Below are 19,728 nucleotides of genomic sequence, written 5' to 3' on the forward strand. Positions count from 1 at the left end.
ACTAGTTCTGTTTACTATAAATGTCAGTAGCTGCAGTGAAGCTGCAGCAGAACCTGAGTCACCATCAGCAACAGGAGCAGAGCAAAAGACAGAGGATATTGTGAAAGCCCAGAGGTGAAAGAAAGAGCTCATATTTTAGAGGAAGAAATGAAAGACTGATGAATATATGTTGGTGGAATGGCTAAACTCTCGGTCTAGCAGGAGGTGGGATGGTGCATCCAAGCTGAGAACAGAAGGTGCAGCTGCTGATTGCAAAGAGACTAAACCTGTTGCTGTGGACTTCCTTTTTCACATGTTCCCATTCCCTCTCTCCTTTGATTTCTTTCCTCCATCTTTCTTTCTATCATCTACCCTAAACTCCATCCTTCCTTTCTTTCCTTCTTTATCCTCCTCCAACCTTCCCTCCCTCCTTTATCCCTCCGCTAGTTCCCACGCAGCACATGGGGCCAGGCGGGCTGCTATTGTCCAGGATATCCCCTCCTTGTTAATGGTTTCCTGTGCACACACAGAGAGCTGCTGAGAGAAACAAGCAGCCTCATCTGATACCGGCCGCCGATATATACAGCACACACACAAAAAACAACCCCAGGCACCAACAAGCAAACATACGTACCATATACAGTACCACACACACTTAAACACTTGAACAAACAGACTGATAAAACCACAAGCAATTTTTCAGAACTACTTTATTGTAGGGGAGTTGTTGTACCACCAGCAACAGCTTTGCCTGCTTGTGCTGTGTACAACCATAAAATATACACGATTGCTGTGAGGCTTGATAATGAATGCCAAAATGTCAAGTGGCGATGATGTACTGGTGTTTCCAAAGGTTCTAACACTTGTATTGTCTTCTTTTACTGAAACTGACGTGACTGAGTTTAACTTAGGGATTACCGGCAAAGCTGCTATGTTGAACAAACACATGATAAAAACCAACCAAACATCATTTACATTAGAAACATAAGGTAAAAACATATGTGAGGCATTGATTGTAAAGGAGAGAATTTACTGTAGAAGGAACATAACTTAGTAAAGTAAGCTTAAACAATGGAGCACCATATGATTAGTTCAACCAAGCTGGTAGCTAACTTCTGTTCCCAGTATTTAGTCAAACAAACACCTGGTTTCAGTTATTCCACCCCATAAAATGCTGTAAAAGGGGGTGACTCTCAACCCCCCCCCTCCTGCTTTGCTGTAACCAGGGCACCAACACTTGGGTTTGCAGTTCAGGAAAACAAAGAAGGGGGAGAGACACTTTCGCCCAGGAACTTGCTTGACCATCTGGAAAAGCCATCCCTGATAGGCTGACTACAGTGGGTGAAACTTCCAAAGGGGTGGGCAGGAACAGAGATCAATCAACACATTAAATCACTTTTGTTGCTTTTTAGTTGTGGCTTCCCTCTTCTCTGTGTTTTTTTTTTTCTGTACAGAGTAACAAACAATACAAAGACATTTAGAACAAAAACTATAACTATCCTCTGTGGGATTTCATCATAGAAAAAATAGCATTTTCTTAGCAGGGAAAATAAAGTCTTGTCCTTGAGTCCAGCTCAGCTGGGAAGGAAGTGTAGTCTACAAGCAGATATCAATGAGTTCTTCATTTTAGTCAGAAAGCTCCTATCTCCATACCCCAGGGTCTGTAGGGTTTGCCCACGCTGGAGGTTTGGGCTGGAGGACTGATGGCAGTGGTGGGTGAGATAATGGGGAAGGCACTGAAGGCGAAGGGGAACGCTGAGAGAGAAGACAGGAGAGGAGGTGAGAGTTTGGACGTTGATGAAGGAACCAAGGCGGGGTGCAGGACGGTGGTGGGAGCAGCAGTTGTGGAGGGAACCCTGATCGGACCTTGCTCTGAGTGAGGGGTGGTGCAGCCGCTGCGCCTGCCTGGAATGTGAGTCTCTGCAACCAAAGAGGATGATGAAGACGAGTTGGAGGAAGAGGAGGGAGATGAAGTGGATGTGGACGATAGAGGATTTTGTGGGCTGCTGGTGGTGCTGCGGGGCAGAGGAGCCAAAGGAGCTCCCTGTTGGTGCTGGAGGAGGAGGGGGTGGGTCAAGTGGGCAGGAGGGGATCCAAAAGCAGAACCCCAGGCCAGGTGACTGAGCCCAGAATGAGCCTCTCGCTGACTGGCATAGTTGTTGAGGTGGGAGACCAGGCGCATCCGCAGAGGGTCTGTGCTGTCTAAGCCCTCAATTATGCTCAGATAGCGGGCTGTTTCTGCCAGGCACTCCCTGAAACCCAAACCACGGTAGTCCATCGCTAAGGCATGGGCATCAAAGTAACCTGAGAAGTGGACGTGACAAAAGGGAACAGATTAGATTTTAAAAACAAAACAAAAACATCCTAACTGCACACAAAAACAGGTTTGTCTAGAAATCAGGAAATAAAGAAGATCTGCTGAATCATTATACCACTATCTTTGGGAATGCAACAGATCAATAATTAATAATAAGGTTGACAGGCATGTCAGACAAGTGCAATCTGGGCTGCTGTGTGTTTATCTGGGAGGTTAAAAGAACTTACCTTTGCCTCCAGCTGCATGAAGCATCTTCAGATGGTCAACAGTCATCTGCAAAATCTCAGCTTTCTCCAGTTTGGCTGAACCCTTTAATGTGACAGAAAAACAATATCAATCAACGACCAGAACTGGAAGCTCTCAGACCTCCACCAAGTCATTGTTTTATTTATTTATTTATTTTTTTTGCAAATGATTGTAGACATTATTTTGATTATCCAGATCTCCCAAAAGTAAAGAATCGTTTTTAAAAAAAATCTATTTTTTTCTTCTTCTTCTTTGTAAGCATGTTATTATTATTATTTGTAATGTGTTTTTATCTGGAGACTGTCAATGAGAAAATTCTATCACCTGTGTCAGACAATAAAGTTTATCTTATCTGAAATTTCCTGAAAATTTAATCAAAATCCGTTCATAACTTTTTGAGTTATGTTGCTAACAGACAGACAAACCAACGCAGGCGAATACGTGACCTCCGCCTTGGCGGAAGTAATAAATATTAAGTTACGTGCTTTCGTATTTGGACAATAATGTTCCTTCAGCTTTGTGTGACTGCCTACCTGTTTCTCATAGGCGCTGGGAACCAGCCTGCGCAGCTCACTGAGGCTGTTATTTATTCTGTCCCGGCGCCGTTTCTCGATAATCTGAGAAGAGATAAACAATTTTATTATTATTAGACGTTAGATTTTCATCTGTTACTAAAGTGTGCTGATACACAGATTTATTTATTAATATATAAAAAAAAATAAAAAATAAAAAAAGAGATTGATTTACTTACCCCACGACGCCTTTTCCTCGCCTGCACCTGAGTTGATGTTGTAGGGGACATGGAGCCGAGAGGAGAGCTCACGTTTCTTAAACCAAGAGGAACAGGGATGTTCAGTCAATATCCAAAATGCTTGGCTAGTTTTACAGAGTATATGTCCACTTCAGGTAGCCTAAAAACTTCAGTCACGCTATGAAACAAGGGCCAAACTTACCCATTCTCATCTGCGCTCTCCTTCTCCACTTCAATAGTTTCATCCAGCTCACTGTCTGAGGAACTAAAATCGTGATTCCTTTTCATTTTGATTGCTCCACAGTAGTCCTTCAGTGTGTCAGTTGTGTCTGCCAGACGTGCGTCTGCCCAGGTTTGCCAGGAGCGCCTCCGTTTGAAGCGCTCAGCTTTCCCACGGTGTCATTTCAACACTGCTGCGGGCCAATGAGGGCGGGACCCAACGTCCCACCAGCCAATCACCAAGCAGTTTCGCGACTGAGTGACAGCGCATTTGGCCCAAACACATCCTGGTGCGCTTTGACAAATCGGAGAGAGAAAAAAAAGGTAAGACATCTCACTTAGTAGTTTGTTTGAGTGCCCATCAGGCCTGGGTTTTCCTTAAAAGAAACCCGAAAACAGGACAAGAAAAAAGCCGCAATGACCACAAATATACTAAATGGCAATAAAGTGATACAAACAAGAAAAAAAAAATGACAAAATGCAAAAACGAAAACATCTACATACAATGTAAAGATGATCAAAATGACTGGGGCAATGTCACGAAACAACTGCAAAGAAATGCTAAACATCTGCAAAATATTCACTTGGAGACACAAAATGAATACAAAGGCCACCGCTGTGTGGTTTGTGGTTCTTTGCAGTCTCTTTAAGTTAGCCAGTCTTGCTCCTCGGGGGGCCCCTTTGTTTCATAATCAGACCATGATGGGACCGCAGGTATCTTTCACTTCTTTCAAAAACAAAAAGTATGATTTTTTTTTCCTGCCATAACTAAGTCTTTATTTTTGTGTGTGTGTGTGTGTACCCTATATTATCATTTAGACTCTGCAGTCATTCTTATTTTTAGGTCTTCTAAACATGTCTTTTAAATCTTGGTTTGTTATTATCAGAGACATCTGTCTCCAGAGATTGACATTATGTGACAATTTATTGAAGTAAAACAGTGTCACCAGCACTGTCCTCGGCTGTTGTTTTGAAGCTGTTGATTCTGTTACATAACCTCACCTGGTAGGTCAGTGATTCCCAAACTTTGTCTGTATGGTCTCCTTTTGTTTTGTTTTTTTTGTTTTTTGTTTTTTTTTTTTTTATTTCTGTTGTTGATTATCAAGTTTTTTGTTGTTGTTCATCATAACCATCATGATTCATCATCATTGGTGTTTTCACAAATTTGTTTTGCCAGGTTTGGTAGCCCCCTTCCCTGTCTTAACTCTGTGCCCGCCTCCCAGTTTGGTAACCACTGCTGGTAGGTTAGGGTGCAAAGTTGCAACAGTAATACATAAGCCAGCACTGATTGTCTTTAAAGTGCAGTTGAGACACTAATGATTGTTAATTCAAATTTCAGTCCCAACATGACTTTTTTTGCACGCGCGCGTATGGCTCTTGTGGGGATGGATAGATTGATCGCCAAAATATTCATGACTTTTTTGTTTGGGTTTTTTGACATACGAGTGATTGTTCTTCTTAACATGGAAGATCTTTGGTGAAACTTTGACAGTGGTCCAGTCGACTTTCGGTCCGTGACTGCCCCCCCTCCCCTCTCTTCCTCCCCCCCGTGTGTGTCCCGGTGGTGACGAGGAGTGGCTGGCCGGCTGTCAGCACGCGCTGGCCGTGGGAAAGTTCCCTAACCGGCGCTGATAACCAATCAGAGGCCGACGGCCGTCTCCGGCGCTGGAATGAATGGAGCAATTGGTCGGGGCGACGGGCGGTCTGCGAGCGAGCGTGTGAACCTGTAATCCAATACTAACTCAGCCCGGGAGGAGAGACAGAGGGAGCACTGCCGCAACCAGAGGAAGCCACCAAGTCTAATCTTACCCCACAGAGAGACCTCATGCACGGTAAAGGCTCCGTGGCCACTTTAAGGACTCTGTGAGAGCAGCCAACAAAAGTCCATAATGCCTTTCTCCCTGGAGTTTCCACATCATCACCACAGCGCGACTGGTGGCTCCTTTAATGGTCACACTCCCCAAATAATTTGACAGAGTTGATGGTGTGTGTTTGTATACACGGGAGAGTCATGTTACTGCATGTGGCGCTGGGGGTCTTCTGGCTTCAGGCTGGTTACATCTTTTATCAACATGCAAGAAAATTGTGTTATTACAGAGATAATCAGAGCTGGAAAACACAAGTCCTCTCAAGTTTTGCGCCTGTTGCATATAGTTCTTTTATAGATTGGTATGGTTTTATTTACCTTTTATTCAACCAGGAAACTGGGATCTTTGAGACTTAAATCTCTACTCACAGAATAAAAGTAGTCAATATATGGACATAAAAGAAACATTTATAACAAAAACAGACACCGAGAGCACCTCAACAAAAAGATAAAATGCATTTGTGAAATTATCATTACAGCTACAAACTGCATAAAGTGTTTATATTTTTTAAATATAATGTTATATGTTTAATTATCATAGTTTCCGTAATTTGTTCTCATAAAATGTCCTTTTTGTAGCACAAATTCTGATTTTGTATCAATTTGAAAACCATTAAATTTAAATCTTTGCTTTGTGAATCATTGTAAATACTGATTTAGAGAAAAAATCATGAAATATTTAGATAGATTTAAGCGCTCTGTATGTCCACAAAGGATAATAATGTGCTGCTTGTTATGACCTGAATATGTGTGATGTAAACAAATACTTCATGAGCTGTAGTAACATATCCAGTCACGTATAGATATCTACTTATAAATGCAATAGAGGTATATTTATCAAGCATATTAATCAGCGTATGGTGTACTTAAATCAGTTAATTATTGGGACTTAAAAATAACCTAAGACACATTCTTGAACAAATTATGACTCAATAATTAAAATATATATATACTGCAAAAATTTAAATATTTATAGTCATTTTATGAAATGACTATAAATATTTGCAGTCATCTAGTTTGTTTTATATGCAAATCTACTTAGCCGTGTATTCTGGGTTTCTTCAGAATTCCTGCAACAAATTGCTAATATTTATAAAGAACTTAATTCAAGCTGAACTTTAGCTGCTGTTTAAATTTAGAAGTCATTAAAAAAAACATACAAAAAAGAAACAGCTATGTGAAGAAAAATAAAAATAATAATGATTTTAAAGATGTTAAACATGTTTGCACTGTTATTATTGCCTGTAATAAACCGCTATTATGCAAGCACCTGAGGAGAAAAACGGTTTGAAAATGTCAGTAAGTTTTGTTTTTGTATATAAATCTGCACAAAGCAACAGTGACAAAAGTCTGAATGAGTCAAGGAATTATACAATGAGTATGTAATAAGGAAACATAAACCCTGGATCCATTAGGCTTCATGAAGAGCACCCCATTCATTATTAAAAGGACTGAATATATTGTGATTTTAATCTCATGCTAATAAAAATCAACAGAAAACCTGAATTAGAACCTCTACATGCACACACACCATAATATGGTGATCCTTATCAGTTGAACCAAAGGTCCAATAGTCATCACACAGAGAGAGGAGGCAGCCTTGTTTGGTTTATATGAATGAGAGGAAGCACTTAGTGCTGTTCTCATCTCATTGTTGTTGTATAAGGCTGCGCTTAGGGAGCCAGACACACAGATGTAGAGCAACATTTGGTGAGCTGATCATTGGAGAGTTGCCTGTACATGATTGTGTGTGGAGCACTGAGAACTGCCTTCATGCACATCTCAGTCCATGCAACCCAAAGTCTTTGTCTCAATGAACACAGGTGTGCTTCCACATTGATTTCTGGCTCTGTCTGTGTGTGTGTGTGTGTGTGTGTGTGTGTGTGTGTGTGTGTGTGTGTGTGTGTGTGTGTGTGTGTGTGTGTGTGTGTGTGTAACCAACAGGAATGGGAGGAGGCTGAGGAGGAGGTGGATGCGGAGGGGGGTGTGAGCCCTCTTGTTGTATTTCAAGTTCACCCAGAGTTCCCACGCTGTTATTTTCTGCCCGGCTGTCTTTGTTCTACTGGTCTCATCACATGTTGTGATTAGTAGGGCCTTTCAGGGGCCGCCCTTTGAAGGTGAGGGCCAGCAACACCACATCATCAAATCCCCGTCCGTCCTCCTCTCCCTCTGCAAATCAGGCCACCAAATCGAATCAAACTCATGGCCAAAACTCAGTGACGCTTCACCTCCTTTGCTCCCTCTGTCATGTATTCATCTCTCTTTTTTCTTTCATGTCTAATTTACGTTTTTTTTCACCTGTTGTCCAGTCCTGTTTTCTTGGATCATGTGATTGCCTTGTATCTTTTCTCTCAAAGACTAATTTTTCTGTAAGACTGGAATCAAAGATAATTTAGTGTCTTCAAACTCTCTCATTAGCAGCCAAATCCTACTATTAATACACATGGTTAAGGGTCTGTTCAAAGAGACACTGAGACAGTTCCCCACATCCGAGTCATACATTTCCGCATCCTTTGCCTTTTAGATGCTATACAATAAAAAAAAAAAGAGTTGGCATTCCAGCTTATTAGAAAGCAGAGGGTGCGTTTCTCTGCAGGTTCTGCACTGACATATAAAGACTAAAGAAAATAAGATTACAATAAAAATAATAAAAAATATCAAGGGCAGCCATGTATATAACATGTCTCCCTTGGTAGAGCAAATCGGTCAAATATGGCACACAGACCACCATTCTGTATGTTAGGATACTGGACAGAACAGGGTAAAAAAAAAAAAAAAAAAAAAAATCAGAGGGTGCATTTCAGCAGCAATTATATGTCATCAGTTCAGATAAATTGAGTCTAGACTGTCTTAACAGAGGAAATGCTTGTGCACATTCAGGCTTTGAAGCTGTTTTAAAGGAGGATTTCACCAATAAGTTCACCTTGGTGATGTACAGATTTTTCACATCAAGTGTAATTACTTCTGCTGTACATATTTACATAGTGGCCCACATGTCATCAGGTGTTTAGCTGTAACAGTTTGTTTAGATGTGATTTCCTGCAAAGAGCTAATGTAGCTCTACATGACATCAAAAAGAATAAATGGAGCCAGGCTGCAGCGCTGACAAAGTGACTTTGATAAATGGAGTTGATGTGACATTCAGGGACTCTCAGTTAAACAAGTCCTGCAAAACCATCAAGCTCTCAAAGGCTGAAGTGTCCCTGCTGTCCCTCATCATGCTTCCAGTCAGCTGGGGATACCTGTTTCATGCCAAAAATATTTTAAAAAGTAGAATGGTTCAGTATAAAATGTAAATTATGGCATTATCACAAAGCAAATGGTCTCATGTCTGATTATGAAACATAAACAAATATTCAAAATGGACACCATCCCTGAGCAAAAATCATTACTTAAATTCTTGTTTGAACCTGCTCACGGCTTTCTATTATTTGGGCCAATGAATCAGTTCCTGACTGATTCAGCTAAATGATGACTGATATGGCATTAAACAATAAAACCAGTGGCTTTTTAAAGGTTTCTTATCTCCCTATTCTTTTTACATCATCCCTGCATTCGGAAAGCCCAAAACTTTTTCAGGAGAGCAAGTATGAGAGGCGGAGAGGAGGGATTTTTTCTGCAGGATTGTTGGTTTATTATGTGCTTGTCTTGACTCAAATAAGACAGAAGAATCAAACATTACTTTAACTAGCAGGTTTATAAACAAACACGTCTTAGTATTTTTGTGTAGAAGGAACATGTTTAGAACTAGAAACTCTTGCTCTTGAGTGTTATTTCCCCCAGCCTGTCCACTATCATGTCATAGTTTCCAGATTTCCTTGTATGCTTATATTCTTCAGGCAGTGCACCTCAGCCAGAGCATGCATGTTAGCCACTGCGACATTTTAAAAGCAGATGTTTTTGTGCAGCGAGCTTCTTTAAAGACTCAGTTGTTTTGGATCTGTGGATGCAGTTTGCATTTCCTTGCCAGTAACACGGCTGGATTTGTTCACCACACAATGATTATTTGGAGACTTAAAGCTAAAACTTGATGCTTTTCTTACACCAACAAGACATAAGCCTGAATCTCAAGCTGTAAGTCAAACGGTTTTAAATGTCTGTGCTGTTTTGGCATTGGGTTTCTGAATGGATTTTAGTGGAAACAGCATGGGTACACTGAGTGAAAAGGTAGTTAATGGGGCTAAATAGTGCTTTGTGTTAATGCATTTGTTCGCTGGGCAACTAAAACTTTCCATTTGTTGCTGCTAAAATCACTCAGAAGCATGAAGTTAATATAGTTTGCATTTACCAGCGTTCATGCAATTTAAATGTTGTGTACAAAGATAAGCCATTAGCAACTTAGCCTTGTAACAATATCTAAGCAACATTACCTTTCTGGATCTTTGCTACAGATCTTTTCTGCCTCATTTGGCATTTTAACTGCAGTTCTCTGCACATATTCACAGTGGACCAAACAGAAAAATATAAAGCAGGAAATATGAGGCACTGAAAAGTAAACATGAACTGCAGTGTTACACAGCTACAGGTAAAGGGCGCTTGTTCCAGACATCCAGCTGTAATCTTTGTTGTGGCAGCTCATCATGCTCATGCTCTCATCTCTATATTCTACTTCCAGTTCAGGCTTGAACATATGCATGGCTGGAAATGAAGTGATGTCACACTAGAAAATGTGTGTATGTCAAAAGTTTTACTCAGTTTACAAACTCAACTTCCTGACCAGTTGTACATGTTCATGAGTCCAAAAAATCTCTGTGGATCCAGATGGATTTTTGGACACATTAAAACTCTTGGTTAAGTTAAATGATTACGAGCATCTTTTACGAATCTTAACCAATTTCCATTATTAATCTGCAGGTTTTCGAAATTCAAGAAATTGGCTATTGGAGAGGGACATAGCATTTGTCAGTTTAAGCTAACAATCAGTGCTGTTACATAATGCTGGTAGATAAAGGGTGAGTGTAACTATTAAATTCTTTGGATATTATAATGCAGAGTTCTAAGCGGACCAGACGGCAGGCATCGCATGGCAGATTACTCATTATAACTAAAAGTGACTTGATTTGGACTTAAAAAAAATTACTTGTGAACATCTCTGAAATAGATGCAAAGGTAAACTAGAGGTACCTAAGATTAAAAATTAAATTAAACAGTGGAAATGCTTATGATAGGTCCTCTTTAATATTGTGCAGGTCCTTATCACGAGATAAGAAGTGCTCTGAATGGTCTGGTACAGAAGTGTTATTAATATCCTTTGGATCCTGTGGGTTGTAGGGTGTTTGTTGTTTGGGGTTGCTTTCCACAGGTAGCATAAAATTCATTCACACTGATATTTGGAGAGTTTGGAGGTTTGATGAACACCTCAGGCTCTCTGAGCCCTTTGTAAGCAGTTTGTGCAGGGACTGCTGTTTTCCTGCTGTGGGAGGCTGCTTCAGCAAGGCAGTGCTGCAGCTTAATGTGGTTTTGACTGGTCTGAAATGATGTTTAGGTAGGTGGCAAGCATCACAGTAGCATGCTTGTAAATGGCAGGGTGCAGGTTTTCCCAGTAGATTACTCCACTATATCAAGATTAATAGTGTTATTTTACCGGTTAGTTTTAATGCTGTGGCTGATCGGTGCGCATTTGTTGCTTTCAAACTTCAGTCTTAAATTAGTTAGTCTTAAGTTTTGATTCCCTTGTATCTGCTCATTTGTCAGAAATGGAAACCAAAAAAGCTGTTATCCTGTAATAACAAATTGTATTATGTTGATGCAAACTGAGAGAAAAGTTAAAGACTGACATTACAATGAACTTTCTCAAAACATACAAAGGAATTCTTTTACTGACTTCCAAAAATGATTAAATGCGAGAAAAAACTGTTTTACATGATAATAGTTTTCTAAAATTACATTTTTGAATGCATATCAGCATATATATATATATGTGTGTGTGTGTGTGTTTATTTTTCAAGCTTCTCTTTCATAGCACAGAATCAATTATTATTGTAGGAATGCATGTGCCTTTAGTTTTTATGTCAAACTTAAACCAGAGCTGCTTTCACTCTTGAACACAACAAATTTCAGGAGAATCGGGTTTTGATTTGGTCTGGAATTAGTTTTTTACTAAACTTTCTCTGTCAGACACATTTTTACCACCAGAAATAATTAGTTTAGTTTTGCTGAAACATGGCATCTTTGCATGAAACAAGAACTCCCCCTCATGTCTTTTTAATGTGATCATAAATGTCGGTCTCTTGCTGGTCCTTTTATTTTATTTTATTTTATTTAATCAATATTGTTGTTGTTCTTTGTTGAGAGTTTTTCTCTGATCATTATTTTTTCCTCCTGGTATTTTTATAAATGACCCTTGTGTGAATTCTGCAGATGTGCCACATGCTACAGTCTAAATAGGACATTAAAGGTCATGAACTTTACGCTTAAGCGCTAATGGGTCAAAGTTGATTTATTGCCTCTTCCAGCAGATTCTAGGTGATATCTGGAAAGATTCAGGGCTGCAGTGCATGTGTGTAAACTACTTTAGTAGCAAGCTGGGCTCTTACTTGCTTTCATTTGTGATGCCAGAAATTCTTGTTTGTTTATATATGCCATAAATTTAAATTCAACATTAAAAAACTGGGGAAAAAAAACTCTTTGACAAAGTGTTTATAAGTATGACTCTGTTTCCACTTTTTTTTTTTTTTCCACAGTCAAAGTCAAATAAACCGAATAGTCTAGGCAGGACTAGATGCGTCTTGGTTGCATGCCTCTTTCTGGGTATGTTTAAACCAAATGGCAGAGCTTTTGAAGATTTGATTCTCACTGAGTCAGTAGACGCTAAGTGCTGCGGCGTCTGCAGGTTAGCCACAGACAGATGTTCTTCCGCTTGAAACAATATGTTGAGTCTCTCTCTGGTGAAACCCTGTGGAGGGTGAGCCTTGTTATTGTTTATAAATAGAGCTGTGTGGAGCACTGAGGAAGGCTAACTTTGTTTCCCCTGACAGGGAGAGGAAGCAACGGCTAATTCTGCTCCAGACATGTATGACACCCGACCATTGTCCCTCAGCTAGAAAGGGGGGACATGAATGTGACTGTCTTTAAGAGGGTGGGTTGTTTGTGAGGCAGGGGTGAGTATTGTATGTGTGTGTGTGACACCCTGGTATTGTCCTCAAGAAGGGTGGGGGTTTGAACGTGGTTTCATTGTTTGCCCTTGTCACTCACTGTTAGTGCCCCCTGTGAGATTTGCTGACGGGGTCCTCTCCTTCACCCCTCTTGATTCTTATTCTTTTTTCCCATTTTCACACTGGCTACACATAGAACAGATCAGTCAGTGTGCATGTGCGTATTGAGGAAGTGAAGGACGTGTCAAAGTTGACCCAGTGACACTCATCTCTGTCCTGTCTTCCCATGGGAAGTGTTCAAGGGCCTCCTTCTATGTCTCTGACACATAACCCACACATCAAGAGAAAGACAAAACCAAGGAAACATCAGTTTGACAATTAACATGTTGAACCATTAAATTCTTATCCAGATTCAAGTACATGTTTATTCTTGCTAGTTTGTTTCTAAGTTTTACATTACGATGCAATCTGAGCTGATGTCATAAACTTCGCTCCAAGTTGCGTTTCTTAACTACTGATTCTACTCTGATGTAGTTGAAGTTGGATCACTCAGTGTCTAATCTCACACCACAACAAAGCATCTTTTGGCCGTGGAAAACTGAATCCAGGACAGCACCGCCTCTTTAAAAACCTATAACCACTTCTTTTCGGAGCTGGAGGCAGGATTGTTATTATCTTATTATGGCATCGGAAGATCAGCAATGACTTTGTGAACAAACAAGCTGATGTTTGCCTGATAAAGCTGAAAACTGAACTTTGGCAGGTTTTAATACCTTGGCGAAACTTGGCTGTCATGTGATGCTGTGGGCTGGAAAAAAAGTTGTGAAGAGTGGTTTCTTAGCCTTGGGATGCTGCAGGGCGGTGGCAGCTCCAGTGTGCCTTCAAAACAAGTCAAGCTCTGAGCTCAGAGCAACAGCACACATTTTCTTAAGAAAAATAGAACATTTTATTGTAATTTTCTGTACAAAAGTCACAACAATAGTTATACACAATGCGTTGCCAAAACACATCTTCAGCTGTTGGTTAAAAGCTGTTATCAAGATTTTACTCAAACAGGAAACCTGATTCATTTTCAAGGGACTATTTTCAGCTGAGGAAAAATCCTTATTTGGTGCTTTAGTGAATATTTGCATTTTCAAGACATAAACAGACAAGTAATTTTTTGTTGTCTTATAAACAGAAATTAACATTAGAATGCACTGAGGTCTATTCGTAAGCTCAACCCTACAGTTTTGGGATAATATAAGTACTTTTTAGCATGGATGTGAAGCTCTCTGGGCACCTGTAACATATGACACATGTTACAGGGATCACTTTTGTGATTTTTTTCTTTTCTTTCCCCCAACAGGAAACCAAGAAAACCTGAACACACCCTTTCATCTGCATTTCTCTGATCTTTTAAATGGCCTTCTAATCCTCAGTCTGGTACATTTGATATCTAAATTCAACAGGTGGATGGGATGTAGAAGTTGGCATTTGACTCCCATTTGCTGCATCCTGTCAAGTCAAATCAAAAAGTACCTGCTGGCTATAATCAGAGTTGTCTGAATTCAATGTGGAGGTTAAATGGGGAGCGGAGCGGCTGGTTTCTTGTTGGGGGGGTGGGGTTGGGTGTGACTCATGTCTGGACTCAGTGAAACTCCTGGTGGGTGGTCACTGTGAGAGGAGCGAGAAAGTCAGAGAACAAAGGCAGTTATTTAACTTTCATCTCAGCTTGAGGTAATTATTCGCTTTGAGTTTGACCCGGTCACACTTTCAAACTGGCCTTGTGCCTTTGGCAAACAGTAAATTATGTCTTGTTTTGACAATTTATATAATATAGAAGTACATAGGACAAAAGTGGCAGCCAAGATTAGAGAATGGAGAACCTGCTGGCATGCGACAGAAGTCACGAGTAGCATCAGAAGTTCATGGTTTTATGCCATGACTGACTTCGATTGCTTCACATCTGATCCTTTGATATGGCTGCGGTGTGATCTGTGAGACTGACATGAAGGTATGTTGAAATGTGAGGCGAAAAACAGCATTGGTTTCACACATTTGTCAAATGTGACCATGCATGCACACACCCACACACACACACACACAACACAAACTCCAAGTGCACACAAACTTTTAATCACTCATCTTTACTCACTAATTCGATAACAAGCCTGAACAGTTGAAACATGTTTTAACGTTTGACATTTGGCCTCCAGTAGGAAAACCCTCCCTTCAGCATCTTCTCACTTTTGGGAGTAAGCCCCCCCCACCCCCTGCGCTCCTGCTGCAGTGAGGGGTTGCCGGTCCTCTGACCCTCGTAATGATGGAGGGTCAAGAGTCAGGTTATGTGAAGGAATAGTCTGCATCTGAGAGAGCGTGAGGACCGCCTGGGAACCAGAGCTCGCCGTGTGATCCTGTGAAATTGATCTTTTCGGGGGGACCAGTGGTGTGTATTTATATTAATGTGTGGTGGTAGTGTGCAAGTAGGAGGGGAGTGGCTGTGGCAGGACACACATCAGTGGAAATGGTAGACTCCAATAGTTGACAGTAGAGTGAAAAGATTTGGCTGACAATAAACTTTTGGAACATCCAAATGAACATTATTTTAGGTGAAAGAGCTAGATTTTCAGTTTCCTCTGATCTTTCTTACTAACTGGCCTTCTTCTCTTATGTGGTCTGAGAGATCTGTGACAGGAGGTTACACATTGCAGATTTTTTACCAGACTCATCTCTGTGATCTCTGTCAAGCAGCTGTCATGCAAAGAAGTCTCTCTTATCATTTATGTTACATTATACACAATACAGTTCTTGATGAATAAACATACTCAATGTAGAAAAAAACATGTTTAAAATCTCCAAAATTTCACTACAAATATAAAAAAATTTAGTAAAGCAATGCCAATGATACCAACAATATTGCAATATTAATGTTATGGACGCAGCGCATGATGTAATTGTAATATTTTCTACAATGACAGCTTGTTGTGGGAGCACACATTGATTATGTGCTGAGTCGCTCTAGCATGTGTGAATTACCACAGAAGTGTTGGGTTAATAAGTATGTTTGTTTTCTGTCAAAAAGGTGGAACCCGTATATGTAAAAAGGTCTACAATATTAAGGTGTTTGTCTTTGTGGTAAAAACTGTGCTAATCATATAACGTAAACTATATAGATCTGCGAATGTAGCTACTTTATCATGACTGGCTTGAACAATTTTACCAAAAAAAAAAAAAAAAAAAAAAATTTAAATAACTTCATCTTGCCTGAAGACAACTATTTTCGTGTCACTAGTGATGTTTTTTTAAGTTAAAATTAATAGAGATAAATTTGCAGCAAGTCATTTTTATTTCTTTTTCTCATCATTCAGCAGTCTGAAAGGGGAAAAAAACAGTCAATACATAAATCAGTTGCAAATCTTGAATAGAAATTAAAATATTCACTTTGTCTGATTGGTGATATTTTGTAATTACCAAAGCACAAAAAAAAAAAAAGAAAAATCCACCTTTAAATCTCTTTGTTCTCATGGCTGTTAAGGCGACATTGGCAGTTTCTCTTTCTAAAGTCTGTCATCATCAAAGCAGTTTGTTCTTGCCAACATTGAACAAAATTCTCAATTTTTTGAGCAACCAACAGTTTCTTCTCCATGAAGCTGTAGTATATTTTGTTATTTTCCATAAGTGTACCCCCTTGTCATGTCCCCCAAGCATGGCTCTTTTATTGGCTGTAGCTTTTCATTCACAAACCCCGCCCTTGCCAACTGATGCAGAATATTAAACATGTCAGATCTTCAGCAGGAATACGCGAGCTGTCCTTGAGAAAGAACTCTTTCAAACATTCACACATCATGATTGATGACACTCCGATTGACCAGCGATTTCTCTCAGAGCTCAGCCTTCCAACATTCGACTGCAATGAAAAAGTCTGGTTTAAAATCTTGTGTGAACTTTGCTTAAGTCAGACAGTGATATTCATGAGGGCTAACAAGTGCTTAATATTATTAGTCTTCATGTTACAAATGGCTCTTAACGAATTAATAATCAGAAACATTTGACAAATTTATATCATTTTGTGATCATTAAAATTGTTTACCAATTTAAACGTTTGAAATACACATTGACCTATGAAAAATATCTTATGTACTTAACTTTTAAAATTTTTTATTTTTATTATTTTGTTTTATTTTAGAAATTCATCTTACTGGTTTTAAGGTAATTTTTGCTGGAAAGTAATGTGAGTAATGGCTAAAGGGATGCTGCAAAGCACAATCTGATTATAGCTCAGACACGCGTGGCCACAAAGCTGATAAGATTTTATTCTCTTTTTTGATGCTTTCATATCTTCTCTATCAAGACACTAACATCCACAAGTCAAGTTAACTTTATAAGCATGTTTAAAACAACATATGTTGGCCAACGCTGTACAACTAAGAGTGATAAAATGGAATAAACACACTGGACGGTCTTACAGCCTTGAAGCCCTCACACGCCATCTTTTTGGATCTAACTGACTATATCACCCAGATTGCTTCAGTGTTTTTCTTATGTGGCAGAAAGACTCTGATCTTTAATATTAATCTTCCTCGATGGTAGATAAATGATGTGTTAAATCATGAAACTTTGACACTTTGTTCAATAGAAATAAAGACCATTTTGATGCAAAGCTATGACACAGTGTCTCTTTCCCTTGTGTCAAGACAGTGAAACTGAGTTACTGGCTACCAGCCAGGCAGCAGAAAAGGCATCCTGTGGTTAGTAGGCTGTTATTTTCATCAAGTAGTGACAAGCACAGCGCATGAGTTTTGACTAAGACAAATACTAATGAAATAAGCTTTGTGTTTGGCTTGCATGCAAATTATTGCCTTGATGTCATTTGAAGATAAATAAACTCAATAAAAAGTGATTTCTTCTGCATGATGGCTGCACAAAATTATGCAGTGCATTACTACATCAGCTAAAATAACATGTACATCAAGTGTGTAATAACATATTAATTTACAGTAACAGTACTCTTCCATACATGCTCTATGCTACTCAGAATGGCAGGAGGGCTGACGCCCATCTCTACATTCAGACGAGGAATGCAGACAACCTGGATACACTGTCAGTCCATTACAGAGAAGAAAAAAACTATACATACACATACTGTACTTACACTTATTAATAAGTAATAATTACCAGTTAAAATAACAAGCATGTTTTCAACTAGGGGTTGAAGCAGGAGTATTTAGACAAAACCAGTGGAAGCACAGAGAGAAAATGCAAACTCTGCATAGAAAACCCAAATGTGCTAAGCAGCACAGCCCAACGCTAAATTTGAAACTGGGAATGACAAAATGGAAAACTAAAGAAAATAGAGGTGTAATAAGGATAATATCACAGGGGACTTAATGCTTATCAAGATATATTGAAGTTAAACCCCACTTGTCTGCGTTTTTGTTTAGTTATTTAAAGGAGTTCTGCATGACTGCTATACAAATGCTTCTATGGAATAGTGTTAAACTTTGAAGTGATGCTTGCCACACGTTATCTGATTACAAGGATTCTTCTTTCCCAACTAAATGAGAAGTCCTGCGAGTTTAAAAGAAAGTGATGACTGAAAGTCCTAGAAAGTTGCACATATATTCACTGAGGTGAAGTTGTTTAATTGTGTAATGTATTACTTACTGGCAATGATCATATTCTTGCCTGTTGCACTGTACTAAAGCATGTGTGTGATTTAATGTAATTATGAACACATTTTATCAAATTTAAATATTTTAGTATTGTTACGAATAATGTAATCCAGCTAAAACACAAACATCTAAAAGGGAAAGATAGTGTGTGAAGGGGAGCAGGACACATGCAGAGATAATGTTTTTGCCTGTGTGTGTGTTAGTCTGTGAGACAGACCCCTCTGGTGAAGCCCTGGTTGCTCTTTCATCCTCAGCATCTGCTATTCCTCTTAGAGCTCTCTCAGGCCAACCCTCTGCTGTCTGTCTGCTCTGCCTGTTTAGATGCAACCACTTCAGTCATATCTCCAGGCTTCTAATGGCAGCGACAAAACCAATCCCTCTCTGTGCTTATTCAATCACAGAAGGATCTTGGGAGCTCTTTTGTCTGTCTGTGCCCTCTTAAAGGCTTTGTGCAGACATTTTGAAACAATCACATCTAATAGTTGGGACTTGTAATGTCTGATCCCTTCGCTGTACATGGGGCCTCCATCAAAATGTGGCACACCCCAATCAGAAATTCCTTGAAGTCTGTTTGAAAAGACATAACAAATATTTGTCAAAAATCCAGCCTAAATTTACAGCACCTTTGAAATTATGCCCTAAATGTAGAGTTTATATATGTGTTATGATGTAAAGAATGGGGATGGTAATTATCAGTTTTGTTACGAATAAACTGAGAAGCCAATGGACATTGCTTTTAAAAGGAAGAATATATTTTTACGCACTATACAATCAGTGCTTATAAATAAATTAACCAAAATGTATATTGGCTGTGTTTACATAAAGAGAAAATTAATTACAAAATAGAATATAATCCAGTCCTGCAGATCAAATTTTCTAATTTAACATCACCTCTGCAATTCATCTTGCAGTATCGATCAAAGACTCCTTTAAATGCAAACATTATAATTTCTCATGACACTGAGAGTGGACTGGATGAAGCAGTGAGTCAGTGGTTATGAGCCTTCATGTCTCCACATCATGCAGGAGGGGCTGAGATGCTTGGCTGCTGTTGATTGAGATTACTGGGTATATGTTCTTGTTTTTGTTACCTCATTACAGCACAGAATCAGCTCTTTTAAGTATTTTTAATGACCATTTTTCTGCAGCTTACTGTGGAAACTATATACTTCTTGTACTTGTAGATCTTACTACTGCTTTTGACACTGTAGACCATGATATTTTGATTTCTCGGCTGGAGCAATGGGTGGGAATTACAGGCTCAGCTCTCCAGTGGATGAAGTTTTACCTCTCTGACAGGAGCTTTTGTTTGAGTATTAGTGTCTCTACCTCCTCTAGTGCCTTAAAGGATGCCACAAGGCTCTATTCTTGGGCCTCTTTTTATTTCACTGTATTTTTTGCCACTGGGAACTATTTTACGCAAACACGAGATTTCATTCTATTTATATGCTGATGACTGTCCAATCTACTTCCCCTCAAGCTGATGGTCACTCTATTCAACCCCTTCCTGACTGTCTTGGTGAAATTAAGTTTTGGATGGATGGAATTTTAATAAAGGTAAAACTGTAGTGGTTTTATTTGGTCCCAACTGCCCCACTAGT

At 39.4% G+C, this 19,728-nt stretch overlaps 1 protein-coding gene across 1 annotated transcript; it reads right to left on the bottom strand.

The window, feature by feature from the left end:
• Positions 1 to 1,410: 1,410 nt before the first annotated feature.
• Positions 1,411 to 3,678, bottom strand: hey1 (hes-related family bHLH transcription factor with YRPW motif 1). Its single transcript, XM_041966950.1, has 5 exons — positions 3,496 to 3,678; positions 3,294 to 3,369; positions 3,076 to 3,159; positions 2,524 to 2,605; positions 1,411 to 2,283 (listed from the first exon to the last, which is right to left on the bottom strand). Exons 1-5 carry the CDS (start codon positions 3,579 to 3,581, stop codon positions 1,610 to 1,612), a joined length of 1,002 nt encoding a protein of 333 aa, XP_041822884.1. The 5' UTR covers positions 3,582 to 3,678; the 3' UTR covers positions 1,411 to 1,609.
• Positions 3,679 to 19,728: the final 16,050 nt, after the last annotated feature.

This window comes from Melanotaenia boesemani, chromosome 17 (genome assembly GCF_017639745.1).
Source record: "Melanotaenia boesemani isolate fMelBoe1 chromosome 17, fMelBoe1.pri, whole genome shotgun sequence".
NCBI lineage: Eukaryota > Metazoa > Chordata > Actinopteri > Atheriniformes > Melanotaeniidae > Melanotaenia > Melanotaenia boesemani.